General features: G+C 51.8%; 2 protein-coding genes across 6 annotated transcripts; one reads left to right on the top strand and one right to left on the bottom strand.

Annotated features, from left to right (window-relative positions):
* Positions 1-43: 43 nt before the first annotated feature.
* Positions 44-14,575, top strand: chtf18 (CTF18, chromosome transmission fidelity factor 18 homolog (S. cerevisiae)). 5 transcript variants are annotated; one of them, XM_072704776.1, is made up of 23 exons: positions 46-280; positions 650-880; positions 966-1,086; positions 1,191-1,386; positions 1,470-1,562; positions 1,727-1,779; positions 1,887-2,034; positions 2,138-2,248; positions 2,406-2,501; positions 2,597-2,694; positions 2,890-3,013; positions 3,190-3,338; positions 3,506-3,599; positions 3,687-3,785; positions 4,031-4,161; positions 4,337-4,463; positions 4,850-5,074; positions 5,176-5,325; positions 7,292-7,422; positions 10,686-10,830; positions 11,412-11,537; positions 13,000-13,066; positions 14,066-14,575. In XM_072704776.1, exons 1-23 carry the CDS (start codon positions 193-195, stop codon positions 14,197-14,199), a joined length of 2,937 nt encoding a protein of 978 aa, XP_072560877.1. In that variant the 5' UTR covers positions 46-192; the 3' UTR covers positions 14,200-14,575. The 5 variants fall into 5 exon arrangements, with proteins under 5 accessions (XP_023677784.2, XP_072560877.1, XP_023677782.2 ...); XM_023822014.2 differs by having other exon boundaries at positions 1,170-1,386; XM_023822015.2 differs by having other exon boundaries at positions 47-280; positions 11,409-11,537.
* LOC111849281 (guanine nucleotide-binding protein G(I)/G(S)/G(O) subunit gamma-13) lies at positions 14,493-18,418 on the bottom strand. Its single transcript, XM_023822019.2, has 3 exons — positions 17,830-18,418; positions 16,251-16,350; positions 14,493-15,513 (listed from the first exon to the last, which is right to left on the bottom strand). The coding sequence occupies exons 2-3, from the start codon at positions 16,346-16,348 to the stop codon at positions 15,408-15,410; spliced, it is 204 nt and encodes a 67-aa protein (XP_023677787.1). The 5' UTR covers positions 16,349-16,350; positions 17,830-18,418; the 3' UTR covers positions 14,493-15,407.
* Positions 18,419-20,192: the final 1,774 nt, after the last annotated feature.

The raw sequence follows: 20,192 nt of genomic DNA, 5'->3' as shown, positions 1-20,192 counted from the left end.
AAGAGAACGCCGCGTCTCTCCTCCAATCAGATTGTTGAACCATTTCACTTTGACCCGGAAGGAAAGGCATACAATAATTTTTGCGCGAAATGTGAGAATAACTTTCTTATAACTGCGAGTTAAAAGAAAAGAAAAAGTGGTATAGTCCAGTAAAATCATTTTTTCATTTTGACCCATCTTATTAGCGCGAAAATGGACGAATATGATGAAATGTACGGTATAGAAGATGACTTTGAAAGTCAGTTTGCAGACGAATTGGAAGTGTTGGCGGAGATTGACAGTAAGGGGAGATTTTTCTGTTATCGTTTTCAGTCCATTTCAGAATGTCTTTATCAACTCTGTTTGATATATATTGTTTTGATAACCTGTTCAGTCACTTAATGGTTTGCATATGATTATTAAACTTCATTGTATGCCTTATGTGTGAAATTCTTGCACCTTGTCTGTTATGAATTAAAGTATTGTCATCTGTATTGTACGTTCTTTCCTGCTGTATGCACAAGAATTTCCTCCTGAGATAAATAACGTGTATCTAATCTAATGTAGTGTAATCTAATCTGATCTGATCGTTTCCTTTATTCCATATGCTGTCGTCAGAGTCCCTTTTCTGATTTTATTATCCCTTATTTCCCGTCTCTGTTTTCTGTAGCTGACTCTCGCCCCCTTCCAAAGAAGTCAGAACGCAGGACCAGGGTCCCAACCTCCTTTGAGGAAGCCCTCGCCTCCGGGGACTCAGTCCTGAGAACTCAGCCTGCTGTTAAGTCTCAGAAAGCTTCTCCTGATGACCTGGAGACATTGAACAAATGTGACAGTAGCTTACCTTCCAAAGTGTCGGAAAATGACTACCTGGAGAATTTGTTGGCCAGCGAGGGCTCTTTGAGTGAGTGCAAGCAGATTGAGAAGAAGAGAAGAGCAGTCTTTGCCTGTGTCTGCATTCACCGTTTTGTCTTTTCTCCACTTTCCAGCTCCCAAGGCTAAAAGGCAGAGGCAGGACGTGGTAAAAAAACTAAAGTTTGATTCTGCAGACGATGGGAAGGAAATCACCCCTCCCTCATCCCCTGAAGAGTATCCATCGGAGATCAGAAGGTAGGGAAAGTCGACACAGCCAGACGGCATGTTGGACTTTCATTGCTTAGGTTTGAGCTGTTGGTCTGGGATGTCACTTACAGCCAAAATTCCCATGGAGACAGCAGGACTCCGGCAGTGACGCCCGGCGCTCTAGACATCAGCGGTCTGGAGGTCCTGCAGGCCTCCCCCCAGAGGGCAGTCAGGGCGGCACAGCACATCCTCCACAGGCCACCCCCAGTCGGTGACTTCATCTCCGTCACGGGCTCCTCCGGTGACCGCGTGTACCTGGCGAAGAGGGAGGACGAGGATGCGGGGAGGGTGAGCGAGGAGTTAGCCGGGTGCCCAGAGCCTGCTGAGCACCCCGGCTGACCTGTATGTCTGTCTTTCTCCATGGCGGGCAGGCGTCGGATGGCCTGGCATTCCGGAGGTCTCAGTATAGCCTGGGGCTGCTGTCGGTGCCCATCGAGGTTCTGAAGGAGCAAGTAGCAGAAAGGGTGGGTCTCCTCCCGTAAACGTTCCTGACACACGCACCCCTGTACACACACCCTCCATTCCTCTCTGTTCCCTTTCCAGTTCCATGGCTGATGGGTCTGCCGTTGGCCTGCACTGTACCTCAGTGCTGTCACACTTTGTTTAAATGTTTACGTTCTCCCTGCAGCGACATCAGCAATTGGTGGAGGAGTCGCAGCGCCTGACCAAAATGCTGAACAGGTGATTCTCCGACACCCAACCCAACCCCCCCCCCCTCCCCCTCCACTGTGTCTTCCCCTGTCCTGATGTGCTTCTTGCTTTTGTTTTTTTTCTCTTCTGTTCTCCAGCCAGGTAGATCAGGAGTTTGGGGAAATGGACTCTGAGGAGCCCGCTGAAGGAGAGGGGGCACAAGATGAAGGTGGCAAGGATGCAGCGTCGCGGCTTTGGGTGGACAAGTACTCACCTGCGCACTACACAGAGCTGCTGAGCGACGACGTGAGTGTGTGTGTGTGTGTGTGTGTGTGTGTTTATGTGTCTGTGTCAGGAGGACGTGTCTGCACACACGTGTGTCTGAGCCCCTGTACCTTTGTGCCCCTAGTTCACCAACCGCTGCTTGCTGAAATGGCTGAAGCTGTGGGACATGGTTGTGTTTGGCCGGGAGAAGTCCACCCAGAAGCCCCGACCCACTCACACAGACAGCCGGACACAGGTGCAGTGCTGTTTGGGGACTCAAACTCCTGCACTGGAAGCGTTGTGGGTCCAGATCCCGGGAAGGAGCTCTGCCTATAGGGGCTTCGGTGCTCTTATGGAAAACTGAACCACTAATATAAAAATGTGAAAATGCAGTGACATACGTTCACCTGCAGAAGGACCAGCAAACCTCCCGGTTCAAGACTAAGACCCAGATGACGGAGGAGATTCTGGAGGCCGAACTGGACCAGTATCACCGCCCCAAATACAAGGTGTGCCAGGCTGAGGGCTGTCAGCAGATTTGAGGTCATGTCTGTGGGCAGTTGGTCTCTATGGGTGGATGGTGAAATCCCTTATTTGTCTGTAGGTGGCGCTGCTGTCAGGGCCCCCTGGCCTGGGGAAGACCACTCTGGCACACGTTATCGCAAGGCATGCTGGGTACAACGTGGTGGAGATGAATGCTAGGTAGCTACTCTCACTCGTTTTATTAGTTGGACTTTGCCAGTGTGTTTCTCACCATGATGCTGGCTATTTTGCACACAGGATATCAAATTAATTTTACGGCTAATGACCCCTGTGCTATTTTGTATAGACACTTGGCTTTTAAACATGGTGGCTGACTTGGAAGATGACCGTGTTTCTGTGTGTATGCGTTCCTAGCGATGATCGCAGCGCCGAGCTCTTCCAGAAACGAATCGACACGGCCACACAGATGAAGTCTGTGCTGGGGGCCAATGAGAGGCCCAACTGCCTGGTGATCGACGAGATCGACGGCGCCCCCTCTGTGAGTCCCTGCCAGGGACAGCTCCGGCCCAGCTCTCTCCCTGCTCCTATTATGTTTAGCCACCAGAGGGCGCACTAGTAAAAGAACCCAATATTGCAGGCTCAGATTTTCAAAGGGATGCTATGAGTTTAAGAAATATTTATTTCAGACTTTTTATGCCCCCCCCCCCCCCCCAGGCTGCTATCAATGTGCTCCTGGCCATCATGAACCGAAAGGAGACCCGGGACACGGAACCAGTGGCCGGTGGTGGCATCTCAAGCGCACTCAAGAAGAAGAAGAAGGAGTCCATTCTGATGAGGCCCATTATCTGCATCTGCAATGACCTGTAGGTGGCACTGTGGCTTCCATAGGGCTGAAGAGAATCCTTTCTGAATAGGGCTCCGTCTGTTATTCCCAGCGGCCTGTTTTTGCCTGTTCGTTCGGTCAGTGTTCTGGCGACAGGTCCGGCTGAGCAGGATGCTTTAGTGTTCTGCTCCGCTTGGTCTCCCGCAGGTACGTTCCGGCTCTCCGGCAGCTTCGGCAGCAAGCCTTCCTCCTGAGCTTCCCCCTGACGCAGCCCTCGCGGCTGGTCCAGAGGCTGGTCGAGGTAGCATGAGACACACACACACACACACACGCATGGCGAGTCACACGCGTGGCGCACCGCTAAGCAGGGCCTCTGGCATATGTGCAGATCTCCAGGTGTCAGGGCATGAGGGTGGATACAGGCGCACTGATGGCTCTCTGTGAGAAGACTGAAAACGACATTCGCTCCTGCATCAACACCCTTCAGGTGGGCTGCCCTGCCCCTGCCCTTGTCCCGCCCCCATCCTGCTCTGGCTCCTCCCACTCCTGGCTCAGCTGTCTCCCATACGCCCCCTCTCCCTGCTGTGCCCCTCTAGTTGGGGAGGTCAATTAAAACCCAGTGTTCCTACTCTTACTTCGTCTTGAGATGAGACTGTTATTAGGCCGCGCTCCCCGGAGCGGCCAGTAGAGGGGGTCGCCCATGTGTGAGCTAAGTGGTGTCTCTGTGAGCAGTTCCTTCACGGCCGAGGGCAGCGGCAGCTGGACCAGCGCACTGTGCAGTCCGTCCAGGTGGGTCTGAAAGACCAGAACAAGGGGCTGTTCTCCATATGGCAGGAGATCTTCCAGCTGCCCAGGACCAAAAGGTACCCTGTTTGCAGGGGGGGGGGGGGCATCCAGACTCACCAGTGACCCCAGCCACTGTATGGACCTGGACTTTAACACTAATTTGTCCGCCTGTTAATCCATGTGTTGTACTACACGTCCCATGGTACGTTATGTCTGCCAGCCGCGTGTCACCCCGCCTGCGTGCTGTTGCAGGAAGCGGGTTGGTGATGACCTGTTTGCGGTGGTGCCGGACGGCGGGCTGGGCAGCGCGGGGGCCCAGAGGTTGCAGCACATCCTGCACCTGGCCACATCCTGCGGAGAGCACGAGAAGCTCACAAACGTATGGCATGTTCCTCACACTCAGACCACTTCCTCACCTTCCTGTTCCCTCCTTCTCTGTTCTTGTACAACTCAGGCTCAGTGATCTAAGCTTCCTGTTCCCCTCTTTCCTCCAACTTTCTCTTCATCCCTCTCTCCTCCAACCTCTTTTCCTCTCCCTTTCTCTCTATTCCTATTCCTTTCTCTCTTCCCCCCCCCTCTTTTTTCCTCCTCTCTCCCCTCCCTGTCTTCCTATTCCTCTCTTCCTCCCACACTCTCTTCCTCTGTCCCTCCTCCTCTCCGTCTTCTTTCATATATTTCTCACCTTCTCTCTCCCTCTCCCCCTCTCTCTTTATTCCCCCTCTCCTTGCCCTCCACTTCTCTCCCCTCCTTCTCCCCCACCCCCAGGGTCTCTATGATAACTTCCTGAGCATGAAGCTGAAGGACTCCAGCCTGCAGGCCGTCTGCATGGCCCTCGACTGGCTCGCCTTCTCCGACCTGCTGGGCGAGGCTGTCATGCACAACCAGAACTTCTCGCTCTTGCGCTACCTGCCCTTCCTGCCCGGCGCCTTCCACCTGCTGTTCGCTGCCACCAGCGTGCCACGCATCAACTACCCCAACAGCCACTACGAGGTAGGGGGGGTCATCCGCCGGCGGGGATCACAGGTCGGCACGTGACACTAAGGAGGTGGATGTCTGTGTAAGGCTGTTCCTGCCCCCATCTTGAATCATAGGCGGTGACCCGGATGCAGCAGACCCGGAATGCCCTGGTGGCCATGTTGGCCGAGGTGCCTCCATCCATCCGCAGCAGGGTGGGGCCTCGCTCCCTGTCCCTGGAGGTGCTCAGTCTCCTGCTGGAGGTCGTCTGCCCCAAGCTGCGCCCGGTGAGTCCTGCGTGCCTGTGTGTCTGCGTCTGCGTGCCTGCGTATGCATGCTGTCACTACTGCATGTTCTCGGGCCAGACCTGCTGCATGATATCAATGAGCAAAGCACCTTAAAAATCAGCTGGGAACAAAGTGGGGGGGGGGCATACTGCTTTGAATAGATTTATGCCACCCACAGGAACAGGGATGGGGGGGGGGGGGTGGCGGGCGGCAGCTACCTTATCGCTTCCAGGCAAGCCTGAATCTGCTCCAGCTTCCCTCAGGATTGCCTGCCCGCTCACCCACTTATCCGGCTCCCGGCCTGTGTGTGTGTGTGTGTGTGTGTGTGTGTGTGTGTGTGTGTATCTCTCTTTGTGTGTGTGTGTCTCTTGTGTGTGTGTGTGTGTGTATCTCTCTTTGTGTGTGTGTGTGTGTGTGTCTCGTGTGTCTGTGTCTGTGTGTCTCTGTATGTGCGTGTGTGTCTGTGTTTCTCTATGTGTCTGTGTGAGTGTGTCTGTCTATGTGTGTCTGTCTAGGTGTCTGTATGTGTCTATGTGAGTCTGTCTAGGTGTCTGTGTACATTTTCCTAATCGGCCTCTTTCTCTAACTACACAGCAGCCTCAGTCTTAATTATCGCTGGCTAACTGTGTTCTTTTTACACCGCTACCAAAAAAAAAAGCTTCTCTTTCTGGTTTCTGGGACGTGGGGAGGGGATTCGGGTCGGTTCCGGGGGGGGGGGGGGCAGTGCAAAGAGACGCTAGCCAGGCAGCATCCACGTCATCCTGTCGATGCCCTGGGCGGCGCCGCTCTCGGCACGGGGACCGCGGGGGCCCAAGATATGTAAATTTTTTGCTGCCCGTGTTCCCGCTGGATCCCCGCAGCACCTCTTGCATAACAGGCCGTCACCGCAGACCGGCGACGTCACCTGACCTTTTCGTTGATGCGCTCCTCCCCCTGTTTTTTAAGAAGCTGGGGCCGTGCTGCCAGTTGGTGCGTAACGGGTGGGGGGTGCTGGGGTTGGACTCTCGCTCTCTCGAGCTGCAGCATCCTCCCCCATCGCTCTCCTGAGGCTCCTCCGTCGTGTTTGCCGACATGCCGTCTGTCCTGCAGCCCCCCGGGTTCTGCTGGTGATTGGCGAAGGCGTCTCAGCCTGCCTGTGCCCACCCCCACACTGCCTACAGAATTTCTTCTGGATTCTCACATCCCAGTGAGCTGTGGTCTGACCTCCTTGACCTCCTGAGGGAGTTTGGACCTCCCCCCCCCCCTCCATTTTGGGTGTTGCCCTTAGTTGCTCACGCCTTCACAGTGGGCAGCTGTGTGGTACAGAGTGTGTGTGTGTCTGTGTGTGGGGGGTGGGGGTGTTTCATTTTCTCCTGGAGCGTAAGCTAGTGGACTGGCTCCAGAGCATGCCTGTCACACATGGAGCGGAGGCTGTGTGTGGGTAATCTGACCCCCCCACACTAAGTCTGTGGGTGGCTGACATGCAGGCTATCCTTCAGTACACAGAGAAAGATCAAAGCTGTCATATTAACAGCTTCTGGGGGATTATTATTTTCTGCTAATACTCACACACACACACACACACACGCGCGCACACACACGCGCACACACACACCTCTGTGGTGATTACCTGCTCGATTGCTTTCCTGCCCCCCCAAATCATACCCACACCTGTCTTGCAGGTGAAACAGTGACTGTACTTGTTCCCATGCAGCTGCAGGTGCTGGGAGGGGGCTGGGGGGCTGGGGGGCTTTTCTTACCCGTCTCACCAGAGCCGGGGCTGTAGCTGCGGCCCTCCAGCTATTTGGCGCATCCATATTTAGTGCATCTCATGTTTTATTTATCGATTTTTCATTTGCGTGGAAAGTTGCCCTTCCTGGTGGTACGATGTCATAAGCCCTGCCTCGGGAATACGGGCGTCTGGGACGGACTCCTGCCAGCCCGAGCCTCTGGAGGCCTGACATGGCTGCTCCCTGCCGCCCCCCAGGTGAACCCCCAGCTGTACAGCACCCGCGAGAAGCAGCAGCTGGTGGAGCTCATTGACACCATGATGTGCTATAACCTGACGTACCGACAGGACCGTACCCCCGAGGGGCAATACCGCTACCTGCTGGAGCCGTAAGTGTCACCGGACTCCAGTACAGCCGCCTGTGCGTGCCCACCATGTGACAAAAACCTGTCACTTTGACGTCGTGGGGACCATTTCATCAGTTCCCGCATGGGGAAATTCAGTTTGTCACTGCAATCACAACACTAAAAGTGCCAAAAGCCATTTTTGTTTGGTTACTGGATTGTAGTTAAGATTGTTATTGTTGGGATTAGGGTTTTTGCCCATAGAAATGAATGGATGGTTCCCACAAAGATATGAGGACAGGTCTGTGTGTGTCTGTGTACATTGGTTTCCTGTAAATACCTCCCCATCGTCGCAGTGAGCTGCTCTTTTTATCCCCCTAGTCATCCTTTCCATTATCTTGGCATTCGCAGTTTGGTTCCCCAGTACTCAAAGGAAGGCTTCCGCTGTTAGCCCTTCCGGCCTGGAGCTGAAGGTGGAGCCCTTCAGCTTTTGCCAGTTACTGTCCAGCCGGCTGGGGTCCCTCAGATCACTGAGAGCGCCAGGCGTTAATTAAAGTGTGGCACCTGGTGAGGTCACCCGCCATCCACTTAATTAACGCGTCAAAGTAATTAAGGGTCAAGGCTGAACAAAACTGACTGACCCGCTTTGCACAGGAATCCTAACTAATCGTACGCAGAATTATGGGACAGATAACGGAGACCAAAATGAATGATGTCGAAGGGAACACATAAGCTCGATCGTGTAACGTTCGCCAGTGAGCGCGATAGGATAATCCCTGAAGCATCTGCATGTTGGATGAGATAAGCGGTGTACCCCCAGCAATATCCTTTCGGGTTTTCGTACCTGGTGAAGAGGAAGTAGTTTTATTCTACAGATTCTGGTGCTATATCCCTCTTACCTCAGGGTTAGCTTAATTCACTTGCGGTACAGCTTAGACTTCATCAGTTGTTTTCTGATGTGGATTAGTGATGAAGAAGATTATAGGCATGCCCCCCCTCCTTTAATCAACAATACTGCATCTGACTCTGTAATGCTCGCTTCTGCTCAGTCCGTTGAGCCCTGCTGCGGTCCCTATACTTCACCCGGATAGTAACTGGTGGATCTCATTTTTAGTCACCATTGTTCCCTCTCCACTAGGCTCCACCACCTTCCGGAGGGAGTCAGGAATACGGGCCTTGCCACCCCTGTTTTGGAAATCCGTGCCGGGATTTTGACGCGTTAGAAGGCACTTGGCCAGAAGCTGGACAGCAGACTCGTTTGGATTTTGGGCTGTGGATCGGATCGGTGCGGCTCCTAACTTTCGGCCTTTGCGGTGCACCATGCAGGGCTCGTTTCTCCAGGCGCGATGTGAGGAGCCAATCATGACCACCAACTGGGGGCTGCCGCTGGCCATCGCCCTTCTGCTGCTGGGATTGGTCTATGTCTTCCTGTACCTCCCCGCTATGGTGCACCGCACCCTCCTGGATCAGGTGGTGGCTAACCAAACCGGGAATGTAGCTGTTCCTGGCAGCAAGGGTAACTAAGCACTGATCAGGAGTACCTAAAGTGGGGGACTGAGACTTTTGACGAGAGTCGCTCTGTCTGTGAACTTCATAGGGTCTGTAAAGACCCTGCGGAATGTCGTTAATGGATCAAGGTAGCGACTTTGATTTGTCGCTACTTACTTTAAATGAGTTTGTTGTGGGAGAGCCAGACAGGTCAGTGCCGTAAAGCTTTGGCGTGTTATTAACGTTTTGACCCAGTTCTGGGTTTGTCTCTAGCCTGCGAGCTGTGCCTTGTTTCCAGACTGACGGCGCTGGGCAGAAACACGGTCCCCCTCATTTCAGAGAGTGTCTCCTCTGAGAGGAGCATCAGCTGACGCCGTCTCGCCCTGCTTCTGGTACTCTGTATGAGGCCAAAGCCAAAATGCCTGCTATTGGCGTGATGGACAGATATCATGGCAGAACCTGTCTAAGTGTAAACATGGCAAGCACTTCCTTCCTGAATTTTTATACTACCTTTGTATATAAAGTGCAGTGTTTCTAGTCAGTGCAGGTGTCCGTTTTTCTTTATTTTCATGTCCTCAGTTCTATTCAGAGGCTACGCCAGGCTGTATGCTTTTATGTCAAAAAAAGCATAATTATGAATTGCCAAATGATTTAAATGCGTATGAAATGTGTGATGTCATATCCTGGCTTTTGTGATTAGCATCACTGTAGTATTAATGGGAAGAATGGGTTTCCAGTTTCATCCTCTCTGTTTGGGCTCTGCCTGGCTGTCTGAGCGGGAGGGGGGTGGGGGGGGTTTCCAGTGGAGTTTGCCTGGTTAAGACGCCGGTTAATGTGTATGACGACTATGAACTCTCTTTGCTTATGTAGGATGCGGTTTGATTGCTCCCGGTTAATGTGTCCTCCTTGTTTCCTTTCCGTTCTGGAGTGAGATCTGCTTGCTGTCAGGTTCCTCCCCGTCCTCACGGATTTAAATATGCAGTTTGGCAACATTGTGATGTTGTGCCTAGAGAGATTAAAGTCTTGTTTGTTTGTGATTTTTTTGTTGTAGTCTGTAAATCTCAGGCAATGAAACATCATTTGACTGGAAACAGAGGCAGCCTCCCCAGTAGACAGTCTCACATTTATACACACAGTGGCTGTTTGGGCTGTTTTCCAGGGATCCCTGACTTACAACGCTGTTTGACAAACTTCTGCAGGCGTATTTTCTAGAACTGATGTAAATGTTGAAGCTTCTTGGTTAAACTGGGTATAACTGACCCTGGCTAATAAAGACTAAGTTTGTGGCTCCTGTACCTCACCAGTGGGGTTCATCTTCCATCATTCTTTCATTCATTCGTTTGCTCGTTCAATGCATCAGCCTTTAAAATAAACCAGTATAACGGCAGAATTAAATGCAGCGTTATTCCTTGCAAAGCTTTCCGGCCTGTGTGTGTGAGCAGTGAAATGATTCGATGTGGTTTCGTTGTGGGTTTTGTTGAAGTGCTTCAGACACTGAGCACATTTTGTCTACGGTAGACAGACGGTACCGCATTTTAATGATTAACCTGCAGAGCTGTTTCGTATTTCTTTGTTTATGTGCTCATAATAGAGCTGCATGTTTAAGATTGGCAGGTTGGTGTGGAGCAGGTTCGTGACCCCAAGTCTCCACAGGTGTGGTTGGCGCCCCCACCGCTGGGGCGCTCCCAGTGGATGTGATTGGGCCGCGTTGTCAGCGTGAGGCTGATGGGTCCTGCTGGTCCCCAGTGTGTGTGAGAGTCTGAGAAGGGTGTGCCGTCACTGAGGGCTGTTGTGTGACCCCCACCCCCGCCCTCCCCCAGGAATGTGGAGGACGCCGTGCGATTCCCGGGCGTGCCTCCCCGCCGGCAGCTTACGTACCAAGCCAAGCAGATGATCGCTAGGGAACTGGAGCTGGAGAAGATGAGGAGGGCTGAAGCTGTCCTGCTGGCACGCAACCCGCTGCCGGTGAGCTCTGGGGGGCAGGGTGGCACATGGGGGGCGGGGGCGTGTTCACTTTGGGTTATTTCGTAATGACTGCCCTGTTAAAGAGTCACATGACCAGTAGTAAAAATGACTTCACTGTGAACTTTGCTGCTTTCCGTAGGCCGACGAGTTTCCTGATGATTAACACGCTATAAATATCACGATCTGTGACATTCCACGTCCCATAATGCATCTGGTCTCGCACAGGTTTCTTTACGTGCATGTGACACATGAATGTGTCATGATAAACTGCACTAGCTGTAAATTCGGCCCGGGCCATGCCAGGGACAGGGTGCTTGTTGTGTCTGATGGGGTTAGTGCTGTTCATCAACACCCTGTAAGAGCTTTCCGGAAAGCCCTGAACAGTGGCGAGGAACAGGAGAGCAGGAAGAGTATGCCTCCCTCTGGGGGGGTTGCCCACACAGATGCATGGTAAACGTCCCTGTGGCCCCGACACCTTCATTTCTTTTTGGGGTCAGATGTGCCTTGGGCTGGGGGTGTGACTCTTCTTCGCGCCCCGTAAGTCTAACCACTCTCTATGCCTGGGCTCTACCACTCAGAAGAAGGAGGAGGAAGAAGGCAAGGCTAAGACGAAGGCCGACCCCAAGAGCAGAGAGAAGCGCCTGCCCATGGAGAACCACCGGCAGAGGCTGGAGACCATCTTGAAGCAGAACGTGGTGGAGAGCAAGGTAGGAGCGGCCGGGTGGAGGGTTACGCCCTCTGCTGGTTAGGAGCGGCCGGGTGGAGGGTTACGCCCTCTGCTGGTTAGGAGCGGCCGGGTGGAGGGTTACGCCCTCTGCTGGCCAGATGAAGCTGTGCGGTAGGTCTTTATACCCCAGAGCCCTCCGGTCCGGATTTGAGCGCTTTGGTCCCCGGCTTTCGATCCGTTTACAGAGACTCACCGCTACTCTTTATGTGCCAAGATCCATATCGGCCTGGAATTTGTTTTGTGAATGTCGGGTAAATTCCAGCACTGCTTGGTAAACGGCGGCAGCATAGTGCTCAGGCTGGTTCAGGGGGCGTGTGTGTGTGTGTGTGTGTGTGTGTGTTGGTGAGTATGTGTGTGTGTGTGTTAGTATGTGTGTGTGTGTGTGTGTGTGTGTGTGTGTGTGTGTGTGTGTGTTAGTGAGTGTGTGTGTGAGCCCATGGTAGGGGGTTCGAATCCCACACCCTCACACCCCCCCCCGTGCCTGTGTGCCACGTGCTTCTTGAGAGAGGCTCCAGCCCCCCCAACTCCCTGTACTAGTTAAGCAGGTAGGGAGGATGGATGGATGGAATATTTGAAAGAATATGGATAATTGTCTGGCTCTTTGTCATTCTCTCCTTCCCTCCCTCTCTTCCAGTCCTCCGCCTCCATCCCTTCCTGCCTTTACTTATCCTCATCTACCTTCCGTCCATTCTGTGGTGTCCTTACCGGAGACGTGTTCTCTGGGAGACGGGGGCGTGATGTTCTGTTCCGGATCAGCATGGTTTAGGCCGAGTGGACAGGGTCTCCCCAGCCCTGGCGAGGCCGATTAGGGCTGCGTGCCCCCTGCAGGTCCAGCAGCGGTGCTAGGTTTATCTAGAACTCTTTGTATGAATTGCTGATGGTGTGAAATAGTCTGTGTCAGAAGTAGGGCAGCCCCCCCCCCCCCACACACACACACACACACACACACACACGGAGTATGACCAGAGAGGGCAGCCTAGAGGGTGGAGCGTGTGTCAGAGAAGCAGAGCAAGAGACAGCGAGTCTGGGGGGGGGGGGGAACTGACCATTTTAATGCCCCTCCTGGCCGAGGTCCAGGGGTCTAATCTAACGAAGCATAACCCCCCCCACGGCCCCCGTAGGGACCGCTGAGATAATCGGGGTGTGCGGAGGGCAGCTGGAGATGCTACCTACGGTGGGCCGGGGGGGTTTGGGTTGCAGTAATGCAGTGCTACTGGATTTCTGAACCTAATCCAAGCGCTGCTGGGAAATCGGCTTAATGGGGTTGGGGGGGCTGCTTTGGGCTGCAGAGGCGGGGCTTACATCTGCCAGGCGCTGTCACCAGCAGACTCATACCTTCTGCCTGTTTGGTATTAATTGTTAATTAATTTATGACCAAAACACACAGATCTCATTAACGGAAACAAAACGCAGTAAAGAGGTGGCCAATCTTCTCTTTTCAGCCCGAGGTCGACTTCTTTGGCCGCGCCATCGTGCCGAGAGTGAAGCCAGAGCTCACTGCAGCCTCAGGTAAGACCAGAACCCGCACACCTCGCAACCTGAGACACCGGCAGCTTTGTACCGACTCGTGCTGTGGCGTGGCGACCTTTGACCCGTGAGGTCATCGCGTCAGGGAGCCCAGAGGCACTCTCCGGAGCGGGATCTGGACGTGTCTGTTAGCGATGGACCGATCGACATTTCTTAAGCCAACACAGATTTTTATTCAACAAAGCTGCTTTTTTCCCCCACGCTCACGTTAATCAGAGTGTAGTGTCGATGCAACAGGAGGAATACAGTGCCGATTGCAGATCGCTCAGTTTTTATGAAAATCAGCTGATACCGATTGACAGCTAATTGATTGATCCGTCCATCACTAGCTTCTGTTTTGGAGCGGGGGCACGTTTGGGTGGGCGGATTGCGGGGGGCGGATTGCGGTGGGCGGATTGCGGATTTCGGTGGGCGGATTGCGGATTGCGGTGGGCGGATTGCGGATTGCGGTGGGCGGATTGCGGATTGCGGTGGGCGGATTGCTCCATTCCGGGCCGCGTGGCTCGCGCTCTGGGATTAGCCCTGCTGATCTGGGGGCCGCGGAGCCCCTGCGTGTGTGTGGCAGCTCTGCCTGCCTCCCGCACACCTGGCAGATGGCAGATTGTTTAAGTGCTGATTGCTGTAAGAAGCCAACACACTCGTCATGTATTATTCAGGGGACGCTTTCAGGCGCATGCAGCCTGCGGGCTTCTGCTGTCCGGCCCGTTTATGCAGACGGAAGTGTGAGCACTGGGTAGAATTTGTGGCTTAAGTTGCATATAACCACACGTGTCTTCCTGGGACCAGAAGTGCCCTTTTGGCATTTTAACCATTTCACTACTGGCTGGTCACTGTTGGTTTTGCTAATAATTTGAGAAATGAGGCTTTAAAACCTACACACCCAGGTTAATCCTTTATGGTTGACCTGCTCGGGGGGGAGGGGATACTGGATTGGCTTCTGCAGTGTGGCTGAATCAAGTGTGTGTCCCTCTCGCGGTGCAGCGGAGGGAGAGAAGACAATGACGGCGGAGCAGCTGATGGGGAAGGCCGTGGGGAACAGTGACGTCTGGTTCCGCTTCAACGAGGGCGTGTCCAACGCCGTACGCCGCAACGTCTACATCAAAGACCTGCTGTGAGGCTGACCCATCCCACCCCCCTCCTCTGGCCACCCTGCCCTTCATTTCTCTGACATGATTAACCAGACTGTAAGTGTTCTGAGTTCTCTCCGCTCCCGTTCTGTCCATCAGTCAGACGCTAATGTGCGCATTTCCTCTCGAACCTGCAGGACTGGGGTGTGGCTGTCACTGTCTCGTAATCCGTGCTGCCTATATTAACACTGGATTCTCTGTGGGGGGGGAGGGGTCGTACTTGTTACAATGTATTTGTGTTCAGTACGCATGATCTCTCACTCAAACAACAGGCATTATGTTGTCTTAAAAATCCTCCACTTTATTCAATATGACAAACTTTTTTTTTTTTGCAAAACATTCAATAAAAAGGGTAATTTATTTATTGCTTTGTCATTGAATCAGTGCTTGACTGCGATGCGAACATTTTCTAAGCCCACTCAGAAATAAGACTGACAAACGTAGTTAAATTTGTAGTTAAATGTATCGTAACTCAAAGTCCACATTCCTGCCGGCTGTCCTGAGCCTCCGGGGGGGGGGGGGCATGGCCATAACCTGAGGGTGAGGCTCCCATTGTGGGTTCTGCACATCACTAGCCCCAGCTGGCGGCCCGCTAACCACTGTTAACAGGCACACGATCTTCGAGAAAGAGGCAGCGTTTCAGACTGAGGTGTTAAAGGCTGCCTGTCATCCTGTGTAAGGGGCTGGGCTGTAGCGTCCAAAGCAGACAGCACCCATGTTTCATATAATCAATAAATAACATAAAGACACAGGTAGCTAAATGTATATACAAGCTTGCTGGGATGTGTGCGTCTGGGGGATGTGAGCGCGTGCACGCCGGCCTTAAAAGGGCGTCACGGTGGACTGTGGATCGTGGGCTGGACGCTGGCGTTTTGCGCCCAGTGTTTTTGCCTCAACGCTCAAGCAACAGCAATGATGCGACCACTGCAGACCTATGGGCCGCGTTTATGCACATCTAAAAGTATAATAAGTGCCTTTTGCAATCTTTTATAGTGAAGAATATATTTCATGGTTATAACTAAAGGCTTTTTAAATACATTTCATTGATATATGCTTTTGTATTCCATGGTTATAACCCCCCTCCCCCAATTCTATGACCTACATTTCCTGGGGGTAGGGGGGCACTGTGCGTATCAGCCTGCACTTGGTCGGGTCGGGTTCGAGGGGGTGGGGATGCAGCAGCATGCTGAGCTCCGTTAGAGGATGGTGCACTTTCCCTTCTCCACCCAGGGGTTGTTCTTCATCAGCTCGGGGTTCAGGAAAGGATCTTCCGACACCCCATTCTCAATCCATTTCACCAGGCTGCACAGGTATGGGGGGGGGGGGGTCGAAAGGGAAGTTCCGTCACATCACTGCCACCTACTGCCTGGATGCTTCACTTGTGATCGACCTGGACTCAGTAGATGTAGGTTTATGGGTAAAATGACTCCTGATTTACTGTTGTGTACTGTGGGATGGGAGGTGTTGCACACACGCCTCCTGCTGGCCTGCCTACCCTAAGATCCCCCCCACTTTGCACATGTTTCTGAAGCAGCCCTGGTGATGCTGTTCAGTAGAGCCTCTCACGCTTCCTTTCTGGCAGTTATGAGCCTCCCAGGGTGATCTGTACAGCTCCTGAAACTTTTTGTTGGTCTGGTACTGTACTAGCACGGTGGGATGTGAACTCGGGTGACCACTGAACTTTGCATCTCCTCTATCTGTCTCCTCTAATCTACATTTCTGCATTGTTCCTCCATGGTTCTCTCTATGGAGCTGCAAACCTAGCCTCTTTGTTGTGATCTGCTGCTGTCACATCTCTCCAAAGTGGGAGGAGTTAAGGTTCTCCTCCAGACGACTGCTCCAGGAACCAGGGGCAGCCGTTGAGGTGAAGCACATCTGGAGATCATTACACAACCTGTTTAAATTGGCCTGAGCTTGGAAGAGGAAAGCAATGTAAAAGGTGAAATGCAGTGCTGATCGTGATGTCATGATGATGTCATGATGATGTAATGGTTATGTGTGAGAGGTGGTGATGCTTCTGGTGCTTGAAGGCCACTTACTCGGTGGCTGTCTTGGAGGACTTCTCCCTCTTGAAGGCCAGCTGATACTTCAGACTCTCCACCTCCTTCTTCATCTGCGGCAGGTCCATGTCGTCCATGACTGTGGACGAGACGGAGCGACTGTCTGAGGAGGGGCTGGAGCTGTCAGCACCCAGCACCACATGCGGTCATACTGTGGTCAAGCTGTCCTGCCGTTAGCCCCTGTGATGAGGGGAGGGGGTCCCCAGAGCTTTTAGTCGTAATACTCTATGTGAACTCCCCGCGGGGGTGGGTGGGGGGTGCATTTGCTGGGATTTCAGCCGACTGAGCTGCTGATGGGAAAACTCAAGAGCAAAATTGACAGGCTGATAAGTGAAAAGCGCCCTGGCAGCTTCGAGTTAGATGGAATCTAAGTACCTGCCTCCTGAACTTCCCGGCTAAATGCAGCTCTGCCGTAAACCGGGCACAAATCCGAGCCCCCACATCGCAGAACCGTAGTTCGCCTAAAGTTCCCCACGTTAGAAACTTGTTTTTTGCGACTCCGCAAAAACGAGTGGTCGATTTAGTTTATTTCAAGTTCATCTAAGGGGGATTAAAGTCCGGTCTTATCAAGCCAAGAAAATGTTGGAGGGTGACTTTCGAAACATCTGATGGGACACGGTACAACAATAACGCTCTTTAAAATAGCCTACAAGCCATGACAATTTCTGCCATTATTTAATTTCACAGTATTTTTAAATGCGCATTTGCGTATGATACTGTTCATTTTCATAACAATTAAATATCCATTCACTTTAGTCTTTTGTAACTACTTGCCGCCACTGATTTTCCTCTCCTCCAAGGTCATGCTATGTGTCGTAGGCTATTTGGTGAAGTTGTACATTTCAAATGTACTCGCCTATATATTTTCTCCTAGCCTTCATTAATACAGTATAGTCAAGGCGGGCAGGTGGTCAGCGCGGTCACAAGACTAGTCTTTCTTCCAGTATTCCGATGTGGGGAAAAGTTGTGTTCACACCTCAATTAAACCCATGACAGCTCCTGTACAGTGGTGATAACCGCTCCTAAAAATCAAAATACTGAAACCAAATACAAAATGCTTAAGTTTGCGGGATGAGGGTGAACGTGAATGTAGGCTACAATATTAATGCCTCATGCTGCAAATAGAATGTCTTTGTATGAGTATTCATATGTATCCCCGCGATAAAACATGAACTAAAAACACTGCCGGCTTGACAGTCCCAGCAATTGTTAGAAAATTCTGCTTGGGAGCAGCAGCGCACGGAAATGCAAAATGCATGAGGGGGGGATCGACAACCAAGCGTATAGAAACCAGCTTAGGAAGTGGGGTCGGGCAGACGAACCGGGGCGCACCCCCACAAAGAGCCGAAGTTTATGTAATGAGTCTCAATGCAGCCGCAGCGACCGTTTCTTACAAACTCGCAAAGCCACATCATGCATCCTGCGATCCGCTTGACGGTGTTCCCTCTCCCCTTGAATTAAAAATATTAAATCGGTGGAAAAACGCTATAAAACGCAACAGTCAGATTAAGTCCCCCTCCCCTATGGCTTTTTTAAGGGAGATGTTCACGGAACTTACCTCCCTGAAGATCTGGTGCAATACACAATGCTTGCTGCCCCCACCGGTTTCAATGCACTTGCCGTTTCCTTTTACTGTGACTTTCTAAAAATCATACGACGTTCAGATGTGTCGCGCAGCCTTAAAGGTCCTTTAAGTCGCCGTTGAATTGAGGCGGGGATCGAGATTCAGCCCTTGGCCGAGAGTCAGGAAGTTCGGTCCGGTTCGGGCTGCGGAGCGAAGCGCTTGATGGTGTGAGCGGTACAAGACGGCGTGGGGACTGTATGCGCGGCGATGTGGATGGTGTGTGTGTCTGTCTGTGTGTGTGAGTGTGTGTGCAGGCAAGCCGGGAGGGATACTCGTTTTAAACTCGGATCCTTTCTCTTTCGGGAATGATCGCGGCGTCAGAGCGGCATTTTGGGTGGCGGGGGAGGGGAATGGCGCTGTTCCTCTAAAGCCCTGTCCGCTTTTCCATCCGGATTGTTGTAAATGATTTAGTGCGCCGATCGACACTTTCCCAAATCTGGACGCTTAGTGTATGACTTCATAACGGTGCTCTTCTGTGCTCTTTAGAAAAGGACAATCTTTTATCTGACATGCAAGGCTGCGCAGGCAATTGTGCAAAACACGACCTATATGGTATGTGGTTTGTATATATCTATAGATGATATAATCCTGTTATAGACACTTGCTTTGGTGTTTTGGGCCTATTATTATTTTTTTTTATGATTTCACTTTTATAACTGTCTGACCAGGTTAACCTAAATTGTGTGAAGAGAAAGATAGAGCGTGCATATCCTATAAACCAGATGGGTCATTTAATTAATAACACCTGTTTTAGCGGAAGAAGGATGGAATACCAGTAGAATTCGCCTGGAACATTTAAATGTATCTATTAAAGATATGTAATATAAGGGGCCAGGTAAAGGCCGGTTTCTGACAAAACATCCTACCTATCGAGACGTGCTATCGAGCCTTTCTGCGCATGTGCAGTTCCACCGTTTTGGGATTAGGGTTAGGTTTTAGGGGTTAGGGTTAAGGTAAGGGTTTTAGGGGTTTTGGGGGGGGGGTTAGGGGGGTGGTTAGGGTTAGGACTATCGATTAGCACTACGGTAGGATGGTTTGATAAAGTAGGACGTTTTGTCAGAACACCGGCTTCCCAGTCAAGAACACAAAGTATATGTGTAACTGGGAAGCGACTCCTGTTAAGATTAAGGCATTACACTGCCATTAAATTAAGACTATATTTGATTGGTGTTTTATCTATAGAAAGCGTTCTTGGCGAGCAGTCCCACAATGTGAATTTCAAATCCTGCCTAGAGTCGCTTTCTGTCTCTACGTTTAGCGCTTTAAGGCATTAAAATGGTTAAACGTAGGTGCGCAGCGCCATGAACGTTACCTGCCGTGAGTTGGGGGACGGTTCTGTCCTACAGCAGCGCCGTGGTTTTTTTTCCACACAATCTGTGAAAATGTATGTTATTTTATATTCTCAGGGGCTGTGTTTGCCTTGCAGTTCGTTGCAAAGCCCTGCGCAGTCAAGGGAGCCGACAGCTTGGCGTTCTATGACAATATACAGAGCAGGTCTGTGACCACTTTGGCATGTAATGGTGCCCATGCGGTCGGGAGGGGGGCGGGGGTCTCAGCCCTGTAAAAAGTAGTCGGAGGGGGGGAGTGTTAATGGATACTCTGAATGATGTCCGTGGCCGGACAGAAAACAGAGGGCAAGGCCACTTAAGAGAGGCTGGGAGGGGGGGGAGGTGTATTTTACTGGTGCCTGTTAGACATCCAGCCTTTGCCAGAGTCAGGGGGCACAAGATATAAGCTAATTTAAATTTAAGTGTGTGTGTGCACGTGCGCGCGCGCACGGGCTAGCGTTGGTGCTCATTACACCCGCTCCCACAGCCCCCCTACGGTCAAAGCCCTCTCTGCCAGAAGGCTCATCCGATGCACCCTGACAGCAGATATCTTACTTCACTTAATCCTGGTCCAGCGCCCAGGACGCCCTTAAGTGCTTCAACACTCTGGTCCAGGAGCAGCTAATGCAGCGTTTCCACTGCCGCCTAAGAGCAGCTCAGATGCCACAATGGCGGCCGGACGTGTTTCAGACCGACCTTAATAATTTCTATATCTGTAGTCTCATGTAGGGTTGTACAGAGTCACAATATATTCTGCCCAGAAACCCAGGCTGGAATAAATGTATTTAAAGATCAAAGCAAGCTTTTGATGCGATGCTTAAATAAACGAGAACTGATTCTGAATTGCACTATCAATCTGCATATGAAAGTGGAAAAGCCTTCCCACCTGTTCCGCATTCAACGTTCCCGCTACGACAAACGCAGCCTAATGGCGCCCTCTTCTGTTTTAATTCAAACCTGCGCCTGCTG

The sequence above is a fragment of the Paramormyrops kingsleyae genome, chromosome 22, assembly GCF_048594095.1.
Source record: "Paramormyrops kingsleyae isolate MSU_618 chromosome 22, PKINGS_0.4, whole genome shotgun sequence".
Classification (NCBI taxonomy): domain Eukaryota; kingdom Metazoa; phylum Chordata; class Actinopteri; order Osteoglossiformes; family Mormyridae; genus Paramormyrops; species Paramormyrops kingsleyae.
Note: the sequence above shows the minus strand (reverse complement) of the source record. Positions and strands in the feature narration are given on the sequence as shown.

Excerpts from the sequence above, each read along its gene's own strand:
- chtf18 (XM_023822013.2), top strand. The coding sequence starts at position 193 with ATGGACGAATATGATGAAATGTACGGTATAGAAGATGACTTTGAAAGT. Across the intron at positions 281-649 it reads AGTGTTGGCGGAGATTGACA|CTGACTCTCGCCCCCTTCCA; the intron begins GTAAGGGGAGAT and ends TGTTTTCTGTAG. Across the intron at positions 1,087-1,169 it reads TATCCATCGGAGATCAGAAG|CCAAAATTCCCATGGAGACA; the intron begins GTAGGGAAAGTC and ends TGTCACTTACAG.
- LOC111849281 (XM_023822019.2), bottom strand. The coding sequence starts at position 16,348 with ATGGACGACATGGACCTGCCGCAGATGAAGAAGGAGGTGGAGAGTCTG. Across the intron at positions 15,514-16,250 it reads TCCTCCAAGACAGCCACCGA|CCTGGTGAAATGGATTGAGA; the intron begins GTAAGTGGCCTT and ends ATACCTGTGCAG.